The 25,876-nt window shown below is 40.5% G+C and overlaps 1 protein-coding gene across 1 annotated transcript in view; it reads right to left on the reverse strand.

Annotated features, from left to right (window-relative positions):
* cdkal1 (CDK5 regulatory subunit associated protein 1-like 1) overlaps positions 1-25,876 on the reverse strand; it is a 318,909-nt gene that overhangs the window by 87,725 nt on the left and 205,308 nt on the right. Inside the window, exon 11 of the mRNA XM_030072443.1 lies at positions 925-1,105. Within this exon, the coding sequence (XP_029928303.1) occupies positions 925-1,105 (181 nt within the window). The remainder of the gene's footprint in view (positions 1-924; positions 1,106-25,876) is intronic.

A 25,876-nucleotide genomic window follows, 5' to 3' on the forward strand; every position in this document is an offset into this window, starting at 1 on the left:
CAGATGACAGGGGGTCGGGCTGCGTTTCCTCGATAGAGATGCACGTGCGTGCACACACACTCACACAAACACAATGCGCCCTGTAAGAGCGGGTGACTTTACTTACAGTACAGCTATATGTACTCTTCATAATAAAACACAACTGACATACAACACAATTACATGCACACAAACACACACATACACAGTGCTGATAAAAAGAAGTCAGTGCAACAGTCCAAGTGTGCTCCTTCTGAATCATGACTTCAAATATTTGGGCTGACTTTAAAGACAGGTGGGGAACTGGAGTGTGTCCGCGTGTGCACAGCAGGTCAGTTTTCACCGGCTTGTTTGCTAACTTGCCTAAAATCATTTGCACCGATCTCAGTGGACAGTTTTAATATCATGGACTTCTGCTGTGGTTTCAGAGGCCTGTCGAACCCAAGGAGAGTCATTTCTGGCCAAAACTCTCTCTGTACAGCTCTCTCTCTTTCTCTTTTTCTCACACACACCACACAGCTTCTCTAATACGGACAGACTGCCTCTTTCACACACTGGCTCTCAGTTCAATTCAGCTCAAGTCAAACATTCTTTACTGTCATGACAGGAAAGAAACCTAAAAAAACTATGGGGGTAAAAACTTACTGTAGTTTATATTCAGATAATATAAATAACCTTCTGAAACATGACTTAAATTCCCTTTATTTAGGAATCAATAACTTTTGAACTTGTACTTAACCTCTACTGTAAATATGCTTCTATTTATTTATTTAATTATTTATTTAGATTCCTTACTTTACAGTATGTAACATGAGTCTGCACAGTAAACAAATACAAAAAATAAAAGAATCTTCATAGGTGCTTTTTTTTAGGAGATACAAGGAATTTAGTTTTAGTTTTCAGTGGTTAAACAGATGACGCGCATTAAAAGAGTCTCTCTCTCACCACATGTGCTGGTACTTGCTCCATCTTGGCGGCGGGCGTGCCAGGTCGCGGGTAGAACTGGTTGATAAAGAGACTGGGGAAGCGGTACAATCTCACCAGTTCGACCGTCTCCTGGAAATCTTCATCAGTCTCACCGGGGAAACCACAGATAATATCTGTGGCGATGGTAATACCTGGGACCCTGAGAACAGAGACACACACAGAGAGAGAGAGAGGGCATACATCATGAAGTTTGTTTGCCCAGTCATAGCTGCTCATTATCATTATTTACATTCACAGGCAGGCTGACCAGAGGGTGCAGCACTGAATGTAAAGCAGGGCTGGAAAAAAAGAGCATGTTCAGTCAATATTCTTGGTTTTTAAAAGGAATTTCAAATAAAAACAATGTTCGGTAGCAGTAAACACACAAAAAGAGCCACAATGACTGATTTCCTTTAACAGCCACCTGGTACAGTATAATGTGCACAGTCATTCACACAGAAACAAAAGGCAAAAATAAATTTAGAAACAAGATGTTCATACCATGCAGAGAAAACAGATGTGAAGCTACTCAAAGACATTTGGTTTTGTACCATTACACTATGTTCACTTCAGTATATAATTACATTTTTGCATAGCTTTCTCCTTGTAAAATATTTTGAATTTTGTCCATTCATTATTCAATGTGGCAGTCTCATTGAAATCAAAATCTGTTTTTCAAGAAAGACCTAAACAGGAAAAAAAAAAACAAAAAAACAGTCAAACAGCTGACAAAGAAAATTAACAATACAGTTCTGTCTCACATTTTAGTCATCTAATAATCAAAAGCATATTATGAAACATAATAATAAAAAAAAAGCAGCCAACCTCACAAATAATAATACAATAAATGACAATTTGCTTGCACACTGAGACCATTTTACTAGAAGTAAATTATTCTAAACCCATTATCCGACCTTGTACCAAACTTATTTTCTCACATTAATGATTGATCAGTGTCAGTGGACTCTTGGTATCTGCATTTCAAATGCTAAGGCAAGCCTCCCAGTATCCAAATGGCCAACGCATCATGCCAGGTCTGTCCCTGCAGAGTCATTCAGCCAATCACAACCTGATTAGCAACCTCAGCTGCCAATCGTTAGTCATTGATTATTGACCCGCTGGCTCATTGGATTAATTGCAGCCAATGGGCAGAGGTGCATCGATTGGCTCCATGTATTCTGTTAGTATTGATGCATGGATTTATGACACAACTGCAAGGCTAAGTTGTTGACTGGCAGAAAATGGTGTATGTCAAGAATAACCGGTAAACATTCCCATTTAAATATGCACAGTTTATATGTCAGCACAGTTTCAGTAATTAGACTTGATCCAGGAGGTATTTACCATGATCTTCGTGGGATACGCTAACTATCAATGACCATGACGTAAAATTATGAGGATCCTGCAGGAAAAGGACATGATGCTGAGCAGCAGAGGTCAAATTGTTGGTGACAACATGGCCTTCCCATTCCCTATGGCTAAAGGATGCTGTCATTTGCTTAAGTGGTCTTTTTTATTTTTTACTGAAGCCAGGCTGGAAATGGTACTCAATATGGAAATCATGGAAAATCATTCTCAATTGAAGCGAGCCAAACCATTGATTAGAGGCATTCTATCAAAGCTCTAGATGCAAAGGAACAGGAAGGACACTGCAGCCTTCCAATACAGTTCAGTGCATGAGAGACACAGTGCCTTAACATCTTTGTACACCAGGTAAAAGAAAGCTGTCAGCGTCTGGGTTATCTTATTAATCTTGCTTGCGTCTTAATCATTCCTTTTTTTGTTTCTTTGATTCTTTCTTTTCAGGCCTTCCATGATTTTCTCTTTTTTCTACAGTATAGCTTTACTCCATTTCCTCCTTTCCTCCCTCATTTTAGATTATCTGACTTACTGTAGGCCGTAACTGTGGTAGCAAAAGGGACACAATTTTCAGCTAGCTCAAAGAAGATGAAGATGGAATAAAGGTAAGAATAGGAGGGATATTTCATGTCCTACTGACAATCCCAGAAACAGCCAGACATAAAGAAACACTGTTCAGCAAAGATTAAAATAAAAGATTAAAAGGAAGACATTTTCACTCCAATCGACAACATGATGCATCTTTAATCACATTAACTTCCTGCTTCTGCTCGTCCATGATAACCTCTGACCTATTGATGGGCTCCAATTGGCTGGCGGTCATTAATATTAACCAATGGCCTGCAGGCACAGGCATCCTTGACCTCTCAGATCTGCCTGAAAACTACCTCGTGGGAGAGTAAAAAAAAATTCCATGAAATGGGTAAATGAATAAATAAATGAATAATTCTCTCTCTTTTTTTAATTGAAATCTGGATCTCCTCAAGCAGTGGTTCTAACCCTTCTGGGTATTGCAAGATTAAACAAAAAATATACATATGTTTATAATCCTTTACTTTATTTGATGGAAACACAATTATTTGCAGCCTCTGGGCTTCCAACAGCAGCTAATCAAGTTAGACAGCTTGAAAAGGGAATACACAGATCATTTTTTGGGGTCATAGTTCACCGTTGTGTGGGTGTGTGCCCACGTTGGGGTCACAAGGAGGGGACCTTCTTTTTCTAGGACTTGGAGCTTCAGTTCGGTAGCCATATTTGAGAAACTGGGCTGTGCCCCTAGGATCTAATAGAGCAAAAACATACTCTTCTCCTAAGAGGATAAAAAGGAATTCGACAGTATGATTTTTTTTATTATTTAGTATTACTTGATATTACTTTGAAAAGGGGGAAAAACAGCCCATAATATACTCCCCTGAGCTAATTTACCACTAACAGTGGGAGGGAAGGTAAATAAAATTAGCAGTGTAGATAAACAAGTACACTTTTCTGGCCTAAATAGATAAATGCCCATTTAATCTCCTACGGGCTTGTATATATAATTTGCTATGGTCCTTTGGTGGGAAGGAAAATGATATATAGTGGATATAGCCAGCATTTTTTCACCATAATTACAGCAGCAGTGAGAAAATTTACACCACTGATGGGGAAACAAAATAAATAATAATAAAAAAAAAAAAATACAGAAAGACTAATTCAGGACCCTGCTTCCTCCAGCAGATGCATCAAATCACCTAAACAGATCTAACCAAAACAAAAATAAATTTTCACCACTGGACTAAAATGAATGGGAGATATTACGGGCATGGCGGAACTTCTGTCATTTGTTAAATAAATCAAATAGGCTCATTATCTGGAGGAAAAAAAATGCTTCAGGGTGGAAGAGGTGCAACATACTGTAACACATGATGACAGCATCTGGAGAGACAGGGCAAAGACAGAGACAGTGGTGTGAATTGGCTTTTGTGGATTTTCCTAAGGTGTAGGGTGAGGGAAGAAATGGAACACACACGTGCGCACACACACAGTCATTTTGACACCTCTGTCTCTCCCAGATCTAAAGGTGACAGTGGTGTGATGTGTGCTACTAATGAACAAGAGCCACACTGATGCTCTCCTTGTTAAAATGAGAGGAGAACGAGAGGAGAGATGTATCTTATTGTTCACCTTTGAAAAACTGAGAGTGTGTGAGACAGAGCGGAAGAGGCAGAGATGCAATAGAGAGAGAGAGAAAGACAGAATCAGAGACGAAGAGAAATCAAGGAGGCACCAAGATTAACTTTGGGGTCAACATGCTTTCAATTAAACCAACTCAGGAAGTACAGGAGTTCTCTTTAAAATCCAAAAACTGGAAAACTTTTCCTCCTTTTTTTTTTTTTTTTTTTTCCAAAAAAAGGTTTATACTCTATGTCTTAACACAAATAAACTGATGTCACAAAGTGCTGGACATTGTTTTACTAACACTTGGCAACATTTTAGCCTTTCTTCATACTTTCCAATAAGCGCAACAGTTTTATAAATGTATCTGCAAACACATGACTAATTTATAATGTGGAAGTCGCTCTAAAAATCTACCTACTGCTTGCTATGCAGCATCTGCATCTCCAAATTTAGCATATATCTGATACTGAGCTGAGTCTAGCTGTGGCAGATGCTTCACGCCTGTTGTTATTTTGTTTTGGCCTGTTCCTGGCATCACTTCCCCCTTCATGTGCAGCTACTTCTTGACAAAACGGAAGTCTGGGCAATAGGTCTGCCACCAGTGACTGTGACTGTAAATTGCTTGCCATAGCTTAGGTAGGTGTGCCTATCTGTACAGAAAGCAGAGATCTAACTGGACTCCACAATACTGTTGAAGAAATTGCACAGTTAAATCTGTTTGTGTACTGCTGACTGGCTGGGCTGTCATTCAAATATCTTCAATTGTTTTTGGGTAGAAAAAAATAACACCAGATATGTCTTGATAGATGCACTTATGTTGACAGAAAATGTATTATTCAACTGATAAACTCAGGAAACTGAAAGCAGACTAACTCGAAAAAACTGACTGAGAGAGCAAGAGGTGTCTGTCTGCTGTGTGGAAGGGTGATAGAGAGACAGGGAGAAAAATCAGATCTATCCAATAAGACTTTATCTGGAAAGTCAGGCCTGGAGAGGAGCAACAACGATTAGTATTGACTGTAGAATGATATCAGTGGGAGTATTGATTAGGGAATAAAAAAAGAAGAAAAACAATCATTCTATTGTGGTGTTACGGCTGCCTGATGCAGAGAGCAGAACCAGAAGAAAAGAGAGGAGGAGGAATGCTGAGAGTGGGAATGGACAGATGGGAAGATGCTGCATAGATAATGGATAAAAGAAAGGCAAAAAAGAGAGATACTGGGGAAGAGTGAGGAATTATATCTGGGATAAAAAAAAGGGAAAAAAAAAAACAAACACTCAGGCATCTTCCCTGTCCAGCTATTCAATGCCTCCCTCTATCTGCAAGGATGAATGGAAAATGAATAAAGACAGAAAGAGAGGAAAGAAGACAAAAAAGATAAAATCTGTGTTGTCAGAAGCCTTGGCTCATGTCCAGAATATCAACATATCAACTCATTGGTGTGCATCTGTGTATGTGTGTGCTTGTTAAAACCGAAAATGAACTTGCATCATTTGGGTGTCTCTCCCTCTCTTACTCTCTTGCTCAAAATAAAAAAAAATAAAAAATAAAAAAAACAGAAGTAAACATGCCATCCGCGGCGAAAAATGCAGGCGCCCCTTTGGCGAATCTCTAACAAGACATATTATACACCCAAGTTTCATCAAAATTGGTCAGCCATTCACAGTTAGAAATTTTTACCTTAACAACAGTATTTTTATCAGGCCAATCAGAGTATACTTAAAATGCCACATCCCAGCCCCTGAATGCATCATACTGTATCTCCACGTTCCATCAAAACTAGACTGGTGGTGTCTGAGATATTACCTCTAGTCACAATTTTGACCTTTAATTAAAGTGCTTCCATTAGGCAAATCAGCATGGGGATTGCTGGATTTGAGGAGCAAGTTCTGTGCCAATTAGATTTAAGGTGTAGGAGTTAGGGCCTTTCAAAGTTTGCAATTTTACCTTTAATTAAGGTGCCCCATTACACAAATTAGTGTGATACCGGGAAAGATTTGGAGGAAACCAGGCTTCAATCATTTTTCAAGGCTTGTGCAAGAAAGCACTCATATGAAGATTATAACTCAGTTTTCCACAACGCTCACCTCCAGGAGAGGACATGTATGGTTGGCTCCAAAAGCTGTTTCCTAAATGCATGGCTATTAGACCTATACTTAATCCCTTGTTTGCCAGTGACTCAGATGATATGAATGAGTTGTTTAAGTGCACAGTAATATGAACAGATATTCAGATCTGTATTAAGATGGAGAAGGAGGAAGTGTGAAAGATTGTTTACTAGTCTTACACCTGGGCCATACTGGATACATTCACCTGTGCGTGACGGCTGCCTCACTGAACTGCTGTGGCTCACATGTGTGTGGTGTCGGCCACTAATACTACCAGCCCTATCTGTTTACACTGAGTTTGCCTTCACAATGGACAATGTCATTTTTGATTTCTCCGGAACGGAAGGTCATAGCAACACAGGACCAACACTGTTGTGTTCAGCATCCTTGACCACATTTGGACATGGCTTCTGAATAGCTACAAGGTTTGGTTCATTGACAGAAAGTGAAGCATAGTGTTGCAGAATCGAAGTGTAGCCTCCACTTTCTCTATACAATTGCTAAAATAGTTTTTAAAAAGCACATTTTCTTCATGTGTGTGACACATTCTACAGATAAAGATTTTAAAATTACGGAGAAAGATGTCAGTTATGTAATATTACTGGTGAGTTGTCATCAGCGGGTAATTTTCTCTATTTTGGACGAGAACCGTACGCCTCAAACACAGAAAATAGGCTCCACTCAGGAGGTTCAAAACACGCCTGAGACACACTGTTCACGCAGGCTGTGTGGCTGCTCCTATCTGTTAATATGGGTGCTAAAATGAAAATCAAGATGTTCTGTGGTGCACACGGACTGCTCAGGTAGACAGACAGTCAATAGTGTGACTAAATGCCCGTCTTGTCAAACTGACCCCTTACTTATGGAACTGTAAGTTCTGTAACATCTGCTGGGTGAATTTGCATTTAGTGTGCATGTGAATATGTAATATATATGTAATAGACACAAACTAGTACAAATCCTAAACTGCCAAAAGGACGAATTAGTCAATTAATAAGCACTAACATGTGGATCTGATTTGTACTTTGAGCTGTATGGCTAACTTTCTCAATTAATCCATCTACTAGTTTAAAACCAAGTGGGTAAACATGATTGGTGGAGCTAAGAACAAGCTCCTCAATGGAAGCTGCGTCAATTCCTTAAATAAATGGCTGATGCTTCTCAAACCCTGGTGCCCCCGAATTGAAGGTGGTGACAGGATAGGTTAATGGGTGTGTGCTTGTGTGTGTTCTTTGTTCCTATCAGTCCTCTATGTATTCCATGGAGGCAGGCGGGCCGTATCCCTGAAGGCAGCAAAGTGCTACCAGCCAGAGTTAGCATTTACACAGGGAGAACCTGCTCACTGGGGACTAAAGCCTTTTAATTAAAACTCCAGATAAGCACACAGTCAGCCCTCCATCTGCCTCAATGGGCTGAATTAAGCATCATAAAACCACCATTGTCTTCTGCACAATTATTATCAACTCTCTGTTTGTTGAGGTCCTCACAGGTGCAGGTGTGTGTGTGCATTTGTGTATACACACAACCATGCACTTCATCATATATTCACAGTATGTGCATGCGTGCGTGTTTGCACAACAGATGCATGCGAGCGGCCCACGTGATAAGATGAAGGCAAGACCAGTGGGACACAAGAACCCCGAAGAACAATGGCAAGGAAAAAAAAAACAGTAGTGTTGCATGGAGGTGTAGAGAGGAAGGTGATGAGTGGAGGGATGGAAGGATGAGAGAGGAAGAGAGACAATCTGGGAAGGTAAATATTTACCCATTCATCTGTCGGAAAGAGACCACGCTACCCATCTGTGCTGGAGCGTGTGTGTTGTGTGTGTGCCCTCTGAAATGGTAATGTGTGGCACAGTGGGGCCGCTGTAGCGTAGGAGTTGGACAGAGTGAAGGGAGAGAGACACGGAGAGAGACGAGTAGAGGGAGAGAGAGGGAGATGGGAAAAATAACTGCTGAGGGGAGTTTTGTTGTGAAAAGTGAAAGTTTGGAAAGCTGCTGTCTTGAGGAAACTCGACTCCTAACACGTGTGATCTGACGTTCTCACTGTGTGTGTGTGTGTGTGTGTGTGTGCAGCAGCAGGTGGGCTGAGAGAGAAGACATGTTCTTTGGGGATGAAAGTTTGGATGAGAGAAGATGAGGGAACTGCAACTTACTGTGTGATAATTACAATGAAGTCAAACATATTTCAAGGCCTATGTGAGGACCAGCGTTGGGGTTCACACTGCTGATGTCAAGACATTCTCAATGCAGTCCAAAGCCGTGTTCAGACTGCGAGCCCAAATCTGTTTTCAGGCATAACCACATTTATCAATATTGTATTGAGATTGACTTTGAGAAGTCTGGGCAGCCAAAAACCACATGAAATAGGATTTTTGCAAATTGGATCGTCTTTTTCATCAATCACCGGTCATGATCACACTCAGGATGATTCTTGACGAGAGCAAGAACTCGTAGTACGCTTCACCGGAAATAGACAAGCAAAGAACAAGGAGAAGAACGTCCAATAACAACGGCATTCGAAAGGGCCATGTTTCGTAATATGAGTACAAATATTCCTTTTTTTGTTGCATTCACTACCATAGACAATGCAAAAACATATTCGCAAAGAATCAGGGCCACCTTGTTTAGCAATTTAAAGAACTTGAAATGAAGTAGGATCAAATTTGATCCTGTAATTGGTAAATTACAGGATCAAACAGGACCAATGTAGAGTTCGTTTTATCCTAAACCAGTCAACCTAGGATTGCTAAATGACAGTGGAAGGTATTGTAGAAACCTCCATTATTGCATTTATACTTAATTTGTGCAGCCATAATGAATAGATACAAATAAGATTATTGTAAGGCAAAATTCTGATGTCTCTCCAAGAACTAGTTACCAGACCCTGTAACCCATGTGCACTATAAAAACAGCAAAACTTTTTTTTTTTCCTCCCCGAAACAATTCCCTTTGGGGATGAAGCAAGAGCAGTCTTATGCTACTGCAATAGCAGAAAGTGCTAGTTATAAATGCTACATCTGTACGTTTCCTCAAAATGCTGTCAGTGTGTCAGGTGGCCATAAAGTATTAAGAGGTCAGACTTCCAATACAATACTTACTTGAAAAATAGAGTTGTTTTAAAATCTGAAACCCCTTTGTATGCATCTGATGTCTTGCAAAAAGAACTTGATCTTTAAGGGGGTAAGAAATATTCTCAATAAGAATCCCACCTGCCATCATACCGACTCATTTACCACATCAAATCCCTTCTCCGACGTGTGCACAGCAGTACAGTCTCAAAGGTCATCCATATCTTACTCTGCAGCAATTCACTGAAGTCAAACCTCTTTTGAAGATGTGATCAAAACCTCAAGAGCACACACACACACACACACATATCATAAGTCACAGGCCTAACTCTCATATCACTACTTGCTTGCTACTTCAAATGCAATGTAAGAAAAAAAAATCAATAGTTTGTTAAACAGCTGTTATTTACAGTCTTTTATCCAAGTCAGCTGTCTAGAATTGTCATCTTGATTTTTGCTTGATTTGTTTCATATTTTAGTGCTGTGAGATGCTTTAAACCCCTAGGGATTTTAAGTTCACCTTACCACTGCATTATATCTTTCTTTTTTATATAATTCAATGTCTGCATTTTATTTCTGACATCTGATGCATGACACTGTATCTAACCATGAGACAATGGTTCAATCCTTAAAAGAGACAGAAGGACCCAACGAAAGGGGGGAAAAAATAAGGACACTTGTGAGGAGTGCGAGTAATCACTCAAACACTTAAGTGTTTGATTTAGCGGCGTCAGCTGGAGGTAGCAGTGCTGTCATGTAGCAGGGAGATTTACAGCCAGAGAGAGAGGAAAAGAGGTCGGCCTCGTTATCACTCACTCCCCTCACCCAGTGGAGAAGGTGACTGTCAGAGTTAGCCGAAGAGGTGCCAGGTGATTGGCCAGTAGGCCAACTAGTTGGAATTCAGGTAGAGATAGGGAGCATTCATGCAGCCAAGTGATGGCTTCCATACATTGGGTTTCATGACTTTTCCATGACTTTGCATAACCTCAGTGGGAGTACTTCCATGGCCTAATAATTGTATTCCTTCCTGACTTGTTAATGTTTTATTCAGGTAAGAAAAGTTCTACAAGGACAAAGAGTCGCTCCACTACAGCTACAGTAGTTGTGGCAAAACAGTGGAAAACCAGCATCTAATGAAAGGAATATGTGGGAAATTGGGAAAAGTTGGGGAATACATTCTGACACATCCCTGAAAAGTGACCCATTTGGAGAATTGCCTAGAATTCCTGGACTTGTACAGAGAGTTTATAAAATTTCCTGGCTGATACCATGAACTTAAAACTGCAACTTTGTATTAGGGCTGGGGAATATATTGATATTATATCAATATTGTGATCCAAGATTAGATAGTGTCTTGGATTTTGGATATTGTAATACTGTGATATGGCATATGAGTTGTCTTTTCCTGGTTGAAAAGCCTGCATTACAGGAAAGGGAGGCAATTTTCTAACGTCACTAGAATGTTAAATTCATTAGCAGTTCTGTTATTTGCCTCTGTCCGCTTGGTCATCTTATCTACATTGCTGATATATACTGACTGTATATATATATAAAAAAATGACTTGTGTGTAAACATATTATGAAAGCTCAAATGGTCATCCCCACAATATCATCACAATCAGTACTGCGATATTTAGTTATGACAATGTGATACTGATTTTGTCTGTCGCCCAGTCCTATGCTGTATACTGTCTATAAGCTGAAACAGAAGGAGGTGGATCTTCTCGTTTCCTCTAATATCATCACCTGAGTCAAGAGTGAAGATGCGGGGCACGTGAGAGAGGTGATGGCTGGCTAGGCTAAGGAGGTGGCGGCAAGAGAGGTTAAAGCTAATTGGAATATGGTGGAGCAGAGTACAGGGGTGACAAATAGATGATTGCGTGAGAGACAGAATGAGAGAGGTGATGGCTGCAGAAGGCCCAATAAGAGCTGTCAAAATGTCAGAAAGCTCAACCTCTCTGGCTGTCTGTCTCTCCCTCACCCTCACCGATTCTTTCTTCATATTCGAGCTTTCTCTCACTGTCTTAAAAAAAAAAAAAAAAAAAAAAAAGTGGTGTATGGAAATTCTTGTGAAATCCACACATATGCACAGGCACAAGCAGGCAGTGCTATTAGATGATAGTATCCCTGAATTGAGATCATCATCTTTCTCCCTCTCCCGTACTCCTTGGTTTCTCTTTACCCCACCCCCCATCTTTATTTATCTTTCAGCACCCCCCTCCCAAGCCATCTGTTGTGTAATAGGAATATGTGAGGTGTCTGTTGGGAAATGGGAATCAAAGTGTCAGTTCTGTTTCATCACTGTGTGTGTGTGTGATCTGAAAGGTACGGAAACAAATCACGTCTCTTTCTGCACACCTGGACTGACTAGTGCTGGGCAATACAGCTGAAAATGTTATGATTAAAATGTTCATGATGCATTATTGCTATTTACCAAGATATGTGCAAAATCACTGTTTCTGTCGAGTTTCAGGCTGGTTTTACAACTTCTTCACAACTTCTGTTCTGTGCAACTTTGGCCAGTGTTATGATTCCGTATATGATTATGAATTTCATTTAATCTTGAATAGATGGACAAGTAAGGACAATAAGCCAACAAACAGAATATATTATGCACTACGATGTTACTATGTTTTGTATGTACGACTGAATTGTGACAGCTGTTTGGTCACAGGTATTTGAGGATGTGTTTCACTGCAGTGAGTATTATTACTGTGTTGAATGGACATGTGTTAATCACTTTTGGTTCAACTGTTCAAACTGAGGCTACACAATGCTCTACAGTGAAGCAAGTGATACAATCTTAAACACAATCCCGCTGCCAAAAACTAGGTAACTAAAGCCCAGGTTAAAAATAATTAATTAGCCATTACTAAAAGTTACCAAGCTTGAAAACAAGGACAACTGTATCAGTAGAATTACCACATTATCGGCCAGCACAGCTGAGACTGTTCTGTGGATGAAGGGGTAAGTGTGAGGGGAGAGACAGAGGGTAAGAAAATCCAGGAAAGGAAATCCATTTTGGAGGTTTGAGAACAACAGAGAAAAAGAAAAAAAATGAAAAAGAAAATTTATACAATTAGCCTATCTTTGTTTAGTTGTGTTTTGTTGTATCAAGCTTTACCTCCCGTGCAAAGTTGGATAAACATCCAAATGTGTGAACATGCGTCACGATGCACCGGCTGAATACTAAGTGATTTGTCCCTAACCCTTTGGTGCAAAATGACCTCTGTCTCCATATGTAGCAGGTCATTTATAAAGAGCGAGGTGGCTGCTATAGAATGAACAGAGAGCCAGGTAAATAATGATCCCACTGGAGTCATCAGTAAACTTTATCATTTAATGGAACAGCCTGAACACAGCAGAGCACAGCCGCAGTTCAATTTAACACACACACGCACATGCAGACACACACATACTTCATTAGGCTGAGAGAAGGGTAATGAGAACACACACATGCATGTACGCGCACACGTACAGAGACACACATTTCATTAGGCTGAGAGAGGGATAATGAGAACACACACACACACATTTCATTAGGCTGAGGGAGGAGTAATAATAATGTGCACAATACAAGTCTGTGCGCATACACACGCGCATATATATATGTATATATCGTACTTCATTAGGCCTGAGGCGGGTGAGGGTGCATGGGTGCATGCACACCCACCCACAGACACACATGCGCATGCACCTGCCACTGTCTAGCCAGGCGTTAAATGGACTGTCCCTTTGCACTTTATTTCAATTTGTGCCGACCTTCATTGACATACACTTAATATGTGATCCCTCATTCCTGCTTGCTGGGAATCTGAGCTGCGCCGGACAGATATGGCAAACATCAAAGCACTGAATAAAAGCAGACAGAAAAGGCTTACCTCAATGCAATAAATGGTGGATATGCTTTAAGTATATGCTCTCTCTTTCACTTGCTCACTCTGTCAGGGTGCCCACCCGAAGCAAATTAGAAAAAATAACCCTTCAAGGACACCCAACATAGCTTGTGACCACTAATGGCAGCCTGTTATCGTTTACATAACATGTACTTCCAGCATCCAATGAGCACACTGATGTAACGCAACTTTCAAAATTTCCTAAATAAGGTTTTGCAAATGTGTTTGTTTATGTTTGTTAGTCCACAATTTTCAGTGTTAACAAGTGTGATTACAAGGAAAACACTGGGTACCTTTAAGATAAAAACTCCTGAAATAAAGAACTACAAATACCCATTTAGGCCCATTTATATATTTGTTTACATATAGACAGTTCACAAATGTTAAAAAAGCAAATTAACATTGGTACTTTGAAAAACAGAAGCAACAATTACCTCACTATTAAAAACCATTCATGAAAATGAATGAATTTTAATGTGAAATTTCTCCAACTTAGAAAGGCTCCTCAGAAGGACTTTGATGGTACTTGCAGAGCATCCAGTTAAACCCTGACTTCAGAGATGTGAGCCCTCTCCAGTCCAGACAGCATCAGCATTACCAGGTGAGGTGTCTCTAATGAAAATTTTCCCATGCATATTAGTCATTTCGGTCCTCTATAATTAATAATTAATGAATAACTGACTGGTTTAGTGTGGTTATGTGTGAATCTGCCACTCATCATCACCCACAGTGCAGCAACACTAGCAAAACTTTCTTCAAGTGGCTCCACAACAGTGTATCTAAAGGAACTGAGCAGCAACAAAAAAACAAAAAAAAAAAAACTCGCATCTTCGTTAAGACGAAACCATGTGACTAAAGTTTGACAGCCAGATTCAAACTCACAACATCTTGGCTACATGGCACAGTGCTGAGCCCAACACTGTATGTGAATGATGAAATGCTGACGCGGCATTTTGAAAAAGCACACCGAATAGGAAAGGCAATTCCAGTAGCACAATGGAAGCCGCAAGTTCCCCATCTGGTCTCTTTGATTGCCTTCAACTGTCACTGTTGGTCTCTGACAGACCACACAGACACACAGACACACACACAGACACACACACACAATCTGTGTGTCTCGAAGCCCCTCAATCCACCCCCTTCCTCGCCTCCAGTTCTCTACTGTTCCATTTCTCCCTGTTCTGTCTTTCATCCATCTCTCTCTCTTCCTCTTATTACTCCCCCTACTTCTCTTGCCCTCTCTCAACCCATCTCTCTCTTTACCTTACCATATCTCCTCCTTCCTCCCCCCTTCTCTCTCTCTCTCTCTCTCTCTCTCTCTCTCTCTCCCTCATATGATGTATTTCATCACAGTCTTTGAAGCTATAAGCAGCAGCATTGAGGAGATTAAATGGAATGATTTATTTCTCATTAACCGCAACAAAGGGTGTCCGTCTCCCGTCTCTCTCAAACACGCACACACGCGCACACGCACACGCACACACACACACACACACACGCACACACACACACACACACACAAACACACACACACTGGTATAGCTGTCTGCACAAATACACACAGCCTAACACACAACCACAACCATACAGAGACAGATACAGATATGAATGCAAGCTTCACATACGCAACACACACACACACACACACACACAGTGCGTGATCTGATGCAAAGGACGTATCAAGTAAGCGCCAAAAGGATCTCAGAGGACAGAAAATGACTGTATGAAGTTGTATGTGTGGGTGTGGGTGTGTGTATCTCTAATTTGATATATGTGCCATTTTTATCTAGCAGCAGATTTGACTGTAAATTGACACTAAATTAAACTAAATCACCACCATCAAGATATTCACAGAGCATTAGGGAGGTAAAGCCACAAATACACTGATGGTTCTATGGAGTTGTCACTCCAACATTATTTCTAAAGCTCAATTTTTCCCCTTTCGGGGGACTCACATCTTCATTCTGCCATTTGATTTAATTAAACTTTATTTGATTTCTTTTCATTTTGTTGATTTTTATTTGTTTTAGCTTAGTTACATTTTTAGTTGCATGGCAATTTTACTGTTTTTTCTTTGTTTTCTGTTTGTTTTCTGTTTTTTTTTTTTTTTTTTTTGGCCTATAGCCTGGACCTTCGGCCTTTGGCGCCCCACTGACTCGGTGCATATTGGGGAATGTAAGTAGTGGGAGAAAAGGGTTTGTGTATTTTGACATTTGGTGGCACAAAAGGGAAGGTCTTGAGGTCATCAAAATCGACAGTTCCTTCCCAGGGAGGGATGAGTCTGCTCAACAGATTACTTAGGAATTCGTCCATTACATTTGAAGTTATGTTGTGTACAAGATGAATGTTTGGCCTGAGGGTGGCGCTAGAGGAAAGGTCGTAGGGTCACCACAATCAAGAGGAATCTTCTTTTATGGACTACGACTCGCTTCTGGAAATGTTTGATATTGTACACATTTTTATTTGTACTGTATTTATTGTTATTTATGTTATCTTACTTTAATATCTTTACTTTCTCTGTGCTCATGTCCTTTGGCCTTATTGTAATTTATCTAGAACGCCCTGTTTTATATCCTTTTTGTAAAGCACTTTGTAACAATGTTATTATTATTATTATTATTATTATTATTATTATTATTACTATTATTTTTATTTTATTATTGTTAGTGGTAGTAGTAGTAGTAGTAGTAGTAGTGGTAGTAATAGTAGTAGTATCATAAGAATTTTCTCAAAAAAACATCATGCCAACTGATTAATTATATTTTGTAAAATCTTGTGTGACAGTTGACAGTTTGGCCTGAGGGGGGCACTAGCGGAGAAACCTTTCGTTTCGGTCACCAAAACTGACGAGGTTCATCTTGTGAGGAGCAGGAAAGTGCTCACCAATTTTCGTAGTAATCTGCCATGCAGATGTTGAGATGTGCGTACATGCTCAAATTTTACCTAATGGTGGTAATAGAGGCAAAGGTCATGAGGTCACCAAAACTGTTCATCCTCTGGGGAGCATTAATGCGCTCATCAAATTTCATGGCAATCTGCTCTATAGATTTCAAGATCTGTTGTCTTGGAGTGAAACGTTGCATGGACAGGCCAACACACCCATCCTTAGGCTCCTCCAGTCAGCGGGGAAATAGTTTATTTTTTTCGTATGACTGGCCCTAAAAGTGAACAGAAGCATAACGGTCAAAAGTGAACGCCTGGAGTTCATTTCTACGAGGCGAACCAATGTAAATACAGCATGTGTTAAGAAATGCTTAGAGCACATTCCTGAACAAAATGTCATAAATTATGAATTATCATTAGTTCCAAATTTTTGTTCATTGCTCGTTTACCTGCTCTCTTTACTACTGCTTGGGGCACGTTCCCTTAAGGTGGAAACTTTTCAGGGAATGAGGGAACATAAAGCAGTGGCTGTCAGTGTTGGTCTTACGGTGGTAATCCTAAAAACAGAGTTGATGTCGTTGGTTTGTCTGAAAAGTTCACTGTTTCCGAAGGTTCTAGTATCTTCAGCATCACAAAGTCTGTTTGATTTTAGATTTTTACCTTAAATGGGACATTCCAGATTGTGTTTCACTATGATTTACATTTATGGCTGACACTGACATGGATCTCAAATAGAAAAACTGAACTCAAATTTCATTTTCCTCTCCAAAACCCACTAATCCCCTCCTTGTGATATTTATATCATTTATAATTGAGAGCAAACACATTGTCTCTTGGTTGTTTCCCATCCATGAGTACCCATTTTTGACATGTTTGCTATTACCTGAGCTGTCTGTCAGCCATTAAGGAGAGCAAATCCATCTCTGACACCTCCAGAGGTGGTTTCAATGATCAGCTCTTCACTGCAGCTTGAGGACATTTAGACCCAGATTTTATGCATTTCTTCCACTTTTTGATCACTGCCTGATCATGCAGGAGGAATGTTAATGCCAGGTATAAAGGGGGCTTGTAGGGTGTGGGCCTCAATCAGGGCTTAATCATCAATCACCATGTCCTCTATAAAATTTATTTGTGTAGGTATGAATTAGTGTCACAGTTATCCTAATGTCTTGAGGCAAATACTGTCCATCATACATCTAACTTTGCCACCTCCACAATATTTCTACAGAATAATACATATCGCACCATACACAGATGCACAACACTTCAAATAGTGATGCTAGAAACGTTAGGTTTGCTCTGCATCTAGCAAGCTGTGTGAGGTCAAGTTGAAGAAAAATAGTTCAAGCTTTTCTGAGCCATTCACATTATTTTTGAATGGTTTTGAGATCCCAATCTATTAACCAGCCTCTTTCAAAAAACCTGCTGCTTGCATGCTTTTCATTTTGAGTGACCACAAAACTACACCCGAGGTGGAGAAGACAAAAACACATTAACCTGAAGACCAAAAGTACACATTTCTTTGGTGTCTTTGTGCCAATTTCACTTAAATAATAACAAAAACAAATTACGCTTCATTTTGCTGCAAGGCCTTTAATGATGCTGCCTAATTCCTTGGCATAAATAATGTACACATTCAGGCAACTCACAAAGAGAAGTAAATTGCATTCCTGAAGCCAAAAAACCCCTCTCTGCTGTGGCAGCTAATGTATCCAACAGGTAGCTGATGTAAATGCATTTGAGTTGGTATAATTTGGAGCGGTGTGGTCAATGTTTGTCTAAGCTTTTAGAAACAGTCTTACAGTCTAACTGCCTCGGGTTAGAGAATTCACCTCACCTCATACTGAGCTGCTAAATGAATTACAGAAATACACAGTGAGTACAGCTTAACACTGACAAACATCACCTAACCTGGAAATGTTTACTGTTTTGGCGGTAAACTTTACCCCCCATGGACAACGGTGTAAAGGACTCCTCACACACACACACACACACACACACACACACACACACAAGAGAAAAAGTATGACAGCGGAGCGGGACTTTACCGCCAGTGACAGTCGAGGATCATCACTCTTGCACGGAAGAGTGACAGACAGAGAGGGACATGAGTCAGACAGTGAAACATGACAGTGTTATTCAAGACGCCCAAGTATCAGCTGACTTTTGGTGTGTGTGTGTGTGTGTGTGTGTGTGCATGCACATGTAAAGTTAACACTGCACTGCCTTGTTACATGACTTTCCATGATGCCTCAGTGTATCTTATGACCTTAGGATCACTGCTAATGAGTATTCTGAAACTATAAATGGGCAATGAAAAAAAAAAAAAAAGGACAGCAGGAAATTGTTAAGGGATGTAAAGTCTAATAACAATCACATGCTAGTAACTTTTACTAGCACGTGAGTAACTTCTACTCACCCTATTTATTTGAAGATGTGTAAAAAGGCTCAACCCTCAGAGAGAGTTCCTGCAATAAAATTTTGAATGGAAGCGTTTTACTTTTAATGGCAGATTTTTTTTTTTTTCCATTTTCCTGCTGCTACAATTTTGTTTGAGTTTGTACTTTTTTCCATCACTGAATAAGCTTAGAAAACCGGTGCATGCTAGAAAATAAACCTGTCAACTTTGTCAACCATGGAAGCCTGTGTCCTTGGTAGAAACTGGATTTATGCAATATCAGAGCCCTGATCTATGTTTCAGTATGTCATCATGATTTGCTCTTTTGATATCGTTGGAAACACTTAAGTGCACAAACGAGACAATAAGAAAAAGAAGAAAAAATAATCTTTCAATTATATCTTTTAAGCAAATACAAAAAGGCAGCCCAAATGTGAAGTCCTGTCTTCTAAAAGGAAGATAATGTTGTGAAACAAATGAAAAAACAAAACAAACACAAAAAAACTCTTATCATTTATTTAAAAAAGAAAATCAAATACTGACTGACCATCTCCAATCCAACTGAGAGAGAGAACGAGAGAGCGAGAGAGAGCGAGAGGGAGTTTGTGGGTTGGGCTGTTGTTTTGCCACCTGCTTTTTATGACCACTGGGAGGCATAGAGTTTCAGCACTGTTCTGACATGTTCTTAGGACAGACACACACACACACACACACACACACACACACACACACACACACACACACACACAGACACACACACACACACACACACACACACACACACACTTACATAAGCACCAACATTCTGTGTCCATCTGCTTTTCTCCCTCCCTCTCTCTCTCACACATGCACAAACTAACCTGATCCCCATGTGTCTGTGTATGTGTATGTGCATGTGTGTTTGTGTGTGTGTGTGTGTGTGTGTGTGTGTGTGTGTGTGTGTGTGTGTGTGTGTGTGTGTGTGTGTGTCTCGTTCTCTGTGAAGACAGAGAAGCGTAGGTAGTGTGGCCTGAGAGGCCTTGTAATGAAATTACCAAACAGTTCTTAATGAGGTAAAGCTTAACTCCTGTAATTACAGTGCAGCCTTCTTAGTCCTGTGTGTGTGTGTGTGTGTGTGTGTGTGTGTGTGTGTGTGGTTTGCGGGAAGGAAATGAGGTATAATCCAGAGGAAGCATCAATAAGACAAGGATGTGTTGGGAACTGCTAAGAGTCATTATCCACAAGCCGCCTCTCTCTCTCACTGTCTTTCTCTCTCCCTCACTGTCTTCTCTCTCTCTCTCTCTCTCTCTCTCTCTCATACACACACACACGCACACACACACACACTCACACACCTCAGTTTCAACTTGTGAAGTTAATGACTTGTTCTCTGTTGGTTTCCTGTTGTTTAAATAGAGCCAATTCACAAAGCTAGACTTGTTGACACACACATACAAACACACACAGGCAGGTATGTAGGCAGGAAGGAACCTTGTCTCACTTCTTCCTGAACTCACCCACTCTCTCCTTCTCACACATGAAAACACACACCCTGGTGAGCAGCATAAACACACAGCTCAAAGGGGGTATTCCCAAATCTCTCCGATGTCTGTCATGCTTCACTTGGGAGGAAATTCCTGCTGTGGCTTTAAATAATGTTTGGAAACACAGCAACAGAGTCTTTATGTAGGCAGAATGAATGTACCTTATCACCACTGGAGGTGTGAAGGAAGCAAAAGGTAGATTAAAGCCCAGTTAAGAACAAAGTTCACAGATTGAAACATGTGAGACTAGCCTGAAAAGGAGAGAAAACATCACTGTGTGGCGAAGGAGTGAAGTTTGTAGGACGTTCCAGCCATGTGTTTGGCAGGTACGCCAGGCCAGCTGGCCTAATTGCTTTAACATCAGAATATAAACAGCATGTTGCAATCTGGGATCGATAGAGGGAGAAAACTCTGGTCTTCTCCTTGGATTACCCACTTGATCTGAACAAGATATGCATTTGCTACTGAGACACCAGAACAAAACGCTGCCCTTTTACGCTTCTGCAAACCAACAAATACATTGAAAGGTCAATGTTTCTGAATCAAAAATATTTGGCATATCGCATTTCCACTTCTAACAAATGTGGTGGAGCCTCTGTCAAACTCACATGACACTAGTTAATGCTGAATCTTTCGCTACTTTAACCAGTTTTGTTTGCTTCATTTGAGGCGTTAGCCACCAAAACTACGTGGTTAAAATTAGGGAAAACATTTGTCATCATGGTTAAGTTTAGAAAAAGTTCATGGTAAACATTACAAAATGTAAAAACAAATGTGTCTTGCATGAAATGGGACTCGAACCTCGATCCTTGACCTCATTTTTTTCATTCTTCCCTCCATGGAAAGATATTGTAGTTTGTGTTTCTGTTTAACATCCTAACACCACATTCAAAATGTAAGCGTGTATACTTGTCCACTTGCTGTCGATTTTGAATTAAAATGGTCTTTTGTTATTATGGGTCACTCAGCAGTCACTGAAAACAAACAGTGTGTCTTTTAGAGTCCACTGTTTAATTTAGCACAGACATTTCATCAAGTTTACCCTATTTACCCCCCAAAAAGCCTGTGATGCACAACAGTGTTTACAATATGACGTTAAAGTGAAGTAGGGTCACTGACTGCTAGATTCTGGTAACCGAGGGTTTGGTAAACTATGACATTAGAAGACATTTTCTGGTGTGTGTGGACTGAGGACCTCATGATTGTATTTAACAGCAATCAAGGACTTCTGAGGCCCTGAGTGAAGCTAATGAAGTTAGATTTTTAGGACCTACAGACACCCTGAAATTGTTACCAGGCCCTTGCAGTCCACATATAGACATTTTTCCCATGGCCCAAAAAAGTGTGAGTAATTGTTGTGAGTCACCTTTGACAAAGTCACAGTCATTAAAGTCAGTAAATCTAAAGAGATCCAATTTCTGTTTTTAGCCAAGAAAGCCACACAGTAGGGGGTCCCGGGAGGCATGCTGCTGTTTCTTCTGCTTAGGAAAACACTAAGTTGTGTTACTGGTCAGATGGCTGTATTGCAGCAAACAACAAATCCTATCAGTGACAACAGCGTAGAATACACTAACATCAAATAAAGTTACTTACCATAAGGGAACAGGGGCAGAAACAACAATACAATCAGCCATTAACAAATTTACAACAGCAATGGCCAGGAAGTTAAGAGAAGCAAGGTCTGTTAGCAGACACTTGCCACTTCAGATCCTCACAGCACTTGAGGAAAGTCTGAGCATGGGAAGTAAACAAGCAACACAGTCCTGTTCTTCAATAACAATCAAAGTGCCCTTAAGCAAGGCACTGAACATCCAAGAGCTCCTGTGGGGCTTTAAAACACTGCAATGTGAGTTTGTGTTTACGTGTAACCTTCTGTCTGCCTGCAACAACTCCCCCAGGCTGGTTTCTGTATAATAATACTCTGTTGGTCTATCTGCCTGGTTAAACAAGAGTTTTAAATGAAAGACTGTGAGTCAAAACACGCACAGAAACCCTGGCTGTTTCATGTACTTGCTGACTCATCAGCCAGGGGAAAGAGAGAAGGAGGGGTGAAAAGTTGATGAATCCCGCTGGTGTGGCAGGTTATCGCGGCAAACCTGTCTCTCTTGCTCCAGCCTTCCCGCCTCTCTCGCCCTCTCTTTTCTCACTCCTCTTTGCTTATCTCTCTCTCTGTTTTTTTCCATGCCTCCAGGGAAGTTGCCACCTCTCCCGCCTACTCTTTTGGTGAAACATTAGCCCTGCCTGATACCTTAAACCCCAACGTGTGCGAGTGTGTGTGTAAACAGATCTGAACCCATGTCTTCAAAAACGAGCAGAGCAAGGGAGTCGCATCACACTACACACACATGCCGTTGTCACGCTACCGTTGCATGTGTCCTGCCGTAACCCAGCAGAGGCTTGACAGCCCTATTGGTCTTCGTGACTAACAGGGATGACTAATGCACACACGCAAAACACAGAATACACAACAGAACCGTCTTGGAGCCATTTGTTTGGAGAGAGACTACCTCAAGAGAGATAGGGGGCATGCAAGAAACACACACACACGCGCACACACAGACACACAAGTATAAAGAGAGGGAGTCACACAGACAGAGAGTCTATCAACATTATATCAGCGTCAGTGTGTCTGGGCCCTCCTGTTCCACCAACACACTTCAGACACTTAATAACAGTCAATACAAGAAAGCCCAAACCATAAATTGATGGGTGCTTTGTAATTTATAAATGTAATATATCAGCTTAAAAAATTATAATTATTATAAAAAATTATAAATACTACCTCTGTTACTACTAATAAAACTAAACTAAACTAAACAGTTGATGTCCCTCCATGACTTCTCTTGATTTATTTTCTATACAAACCAAAACCTTGACAGCTTTTTTATTTATTTATTTATTTATTTATTTATTTATTTATTTATTTTTCTGTCAAATTCCTGATCAGAAATTATATGGATCCCCTTTCACCAGAGCATCTGTCATTTTCACATGGAAAAGCTTGGAGATGAAATCTGCGTCTGACTCATTCTTGTGGCAGCATCAAACTTATTTAGATTTATGCTGGAGGCAATAAAGTTAAAACATAATGTGGAATGTAAAATAAATTCATCATGTCTGCCATCGAACAGAGTCAGTGCATAGAAGAAAGCGTATGTAGGACATACTAGAAACAAAGATATGGCTGCTGTCTACAAACCGTAAACTACAGGATGCAAACTTTTCATCCTAGGAATCCAACAGAGAGGTCCTGTAGATCTTGTAGGTGTTTTTTTTTCAAAGTAAAGCGTTTGGTTTTTATCCACTAAACTCAGAGAAGCAGCTCCATTGTCTCTTCAACAGCCAGGAGTCTTCATCAGTTGTGACATGGCATTTCGGGAGGAGATGTGAGAGAGGTCATGGGCCAGATCTGAACCTACTTTTCTCCGTGAAACACCAGGCTTTTTGCAACCAGCTGCACTTTTAAAGATGTGTAAAGTGGTGAAATGTTCTCTCCACTTTATGGATCAGTCCTTGTTGTTTTATTGCTGGAGTAATAATGGCCTGATAAGTCCAGAGACCACCCAGACACATTGCCCTGTTGCTGCGTGTGTGTGTGTGTGTGTGTGTGTGTGTGTGTGTGTGTGTGTGTGTGTGTGTGTGTGTGTGCGCGAGTGTGTGCGAGTGTCTGTGTGTGTGTGAGGGGAATATTAGAATTAAATTACCCTTGGGGGAAAGAATAGAAACCATTTTCGTTTAATAGTTCTTATTCTCAGGTTATTTTGAAAACCTTTGAGATTATATAAAACCAAACTATCGGCACAAGTAATTGCAGATCATTAGATGAACTCAGGTGCAGGTTGGATAATGTTTTCACATACTCAAGAAGGGTGAACAAGTGCAATTTCAAAAAAAGAGGGTGGCACATGGGTTGGTGAAACTATTTTGACACTTTACTTTTTTGACATGTGAGCAAAGTTTTTCAAATGTAAGTGAGGCTGAATGGTGCACTCAAGAGGACACCTGAGACTAATAATCATGCAGCTAGATATCCTATTTTTCTACTGAGATTAGGGTCTAATGCAGCATTTCAATTAGAGCTATTTGCTTGTCGTTGACTAAGGGAAAAAGCAAATTTATGTTGGAGGTCAAATTTGGGATCAAAGAGAGGAAAAAAATAACAGAGAAGCATCTGAAATCTAGATGAGTTAATTCACTATAGTTGCAGGTAGACACACCCCAGGGAGGCACATTAGCCGGCCTTCAGAATCTAAAGCAAGTAAAATGTGCCAGGTTTTCTTCACTTTAAATGAAAAAACACATTCTCTTCCTTGAAACACTGTGATGAAAACAAGGGAGGCTCATGCTGTCAAAAGGAGAATGGATGGGGAGCGCTGCATCCCCTGAGGTCATGTTGTAAGTCAAGGGTCACTGTAGCGGTCAGCTGTTAGGCTCACACAGATCAATCACCTGTTGACCTCCAAATCCTTGGTCCCTTGGGATGCAAACTGAAGACATTGTGCAGCTGTTGCAGCTGGAAACTTCCTCAAAATTCTGAAAACTTCCGTAATCTGAAATATAACCAGCAAGCTTGCTCTCTAGTTGGTGTAGAGCAGCATTGATACATGTCCCCTCTTTTTTCTTGCCTTTCACATACAGGGACATGCGAGGAATGAGATTTTAATGATTTGATTGCATAATGAACTGCATCACATGTCTCAAGCAAAGGCAGCAGATTTCAAATAGCCTTAAAAAAGCAGACAGTGAGGTACTGGTGTTTGTGGAAAGATTGGAGCTATGTTACTGCATCAAAATACAGCTGTGGCTAGAATAAGCCGATACAGTCGATATGCAACTGACAGGTGTGAGTGTCTCCTGAGGGAAAGGACCTCTCTGGCTGGAGAGAGGGAGAGGGGGTTTCCAGGGGTCAGGAGCACACAACCTCCAGGGATACCAACCCACTGCCCTGAGGGGGACAACAGAAGGTCTCAGGCCCGTTCACACCCCAGCCCTCCCCCATCTCCTCCTTCCTAGTAACATGTTGGCTTACAAACCCCCTTCTCTGCTCAACCCGGCTAACCCTAAACCTCAAGACATTAATACTGCCTAGCTCTGCTTGTCGACACACTCACAATCCCCCACGCAAAGACACAACACTATTCTTTTCCAGGCACTTCATCTTTGGCCCTTTGGTTCAGAGGCACTTAATCCTCGGGAGCAGTTTGGGGGAAAATCAGCCCAGATATTACAGCAAACCACCAGAGAACTGTGGAAAATCCTCCGACCACATTAACTCTTTCTATAACAGCCTTATTTCAGCATAATAGGATTTTCTCCATACATCATTACATAAAGAATGTACTTCATAATGTAATTTTAATTGATAGAGGCAAAAAGAAGGGAGGGGTATGGTCTATGTTGGTGGAGTGGAGAAAATTAACCATTTTAACAAAATAATTAGCAATTGTGTGTAAAAAATTATGAATGTTGGGAAACAATTCATTCATAACAAGTTGGAGAAATAATTTACAATTATTTTCAATATTTAATGTCATT

Source organism: Myripristis murdjan, chromosome 16 (assembly GCF_902150065.1).
Source record: "Myripristis murdjan chromosome 16, fMyrMur1.1, whole genome shotgun sequence".
Classification (NCBI taxonomy): domain Eukaryota; kingdom Metazoa; phylum Chordata; class Actinopteri; order Holocentriformes; family Holocentridae; genus Myripristis; species Myripristis murdjan.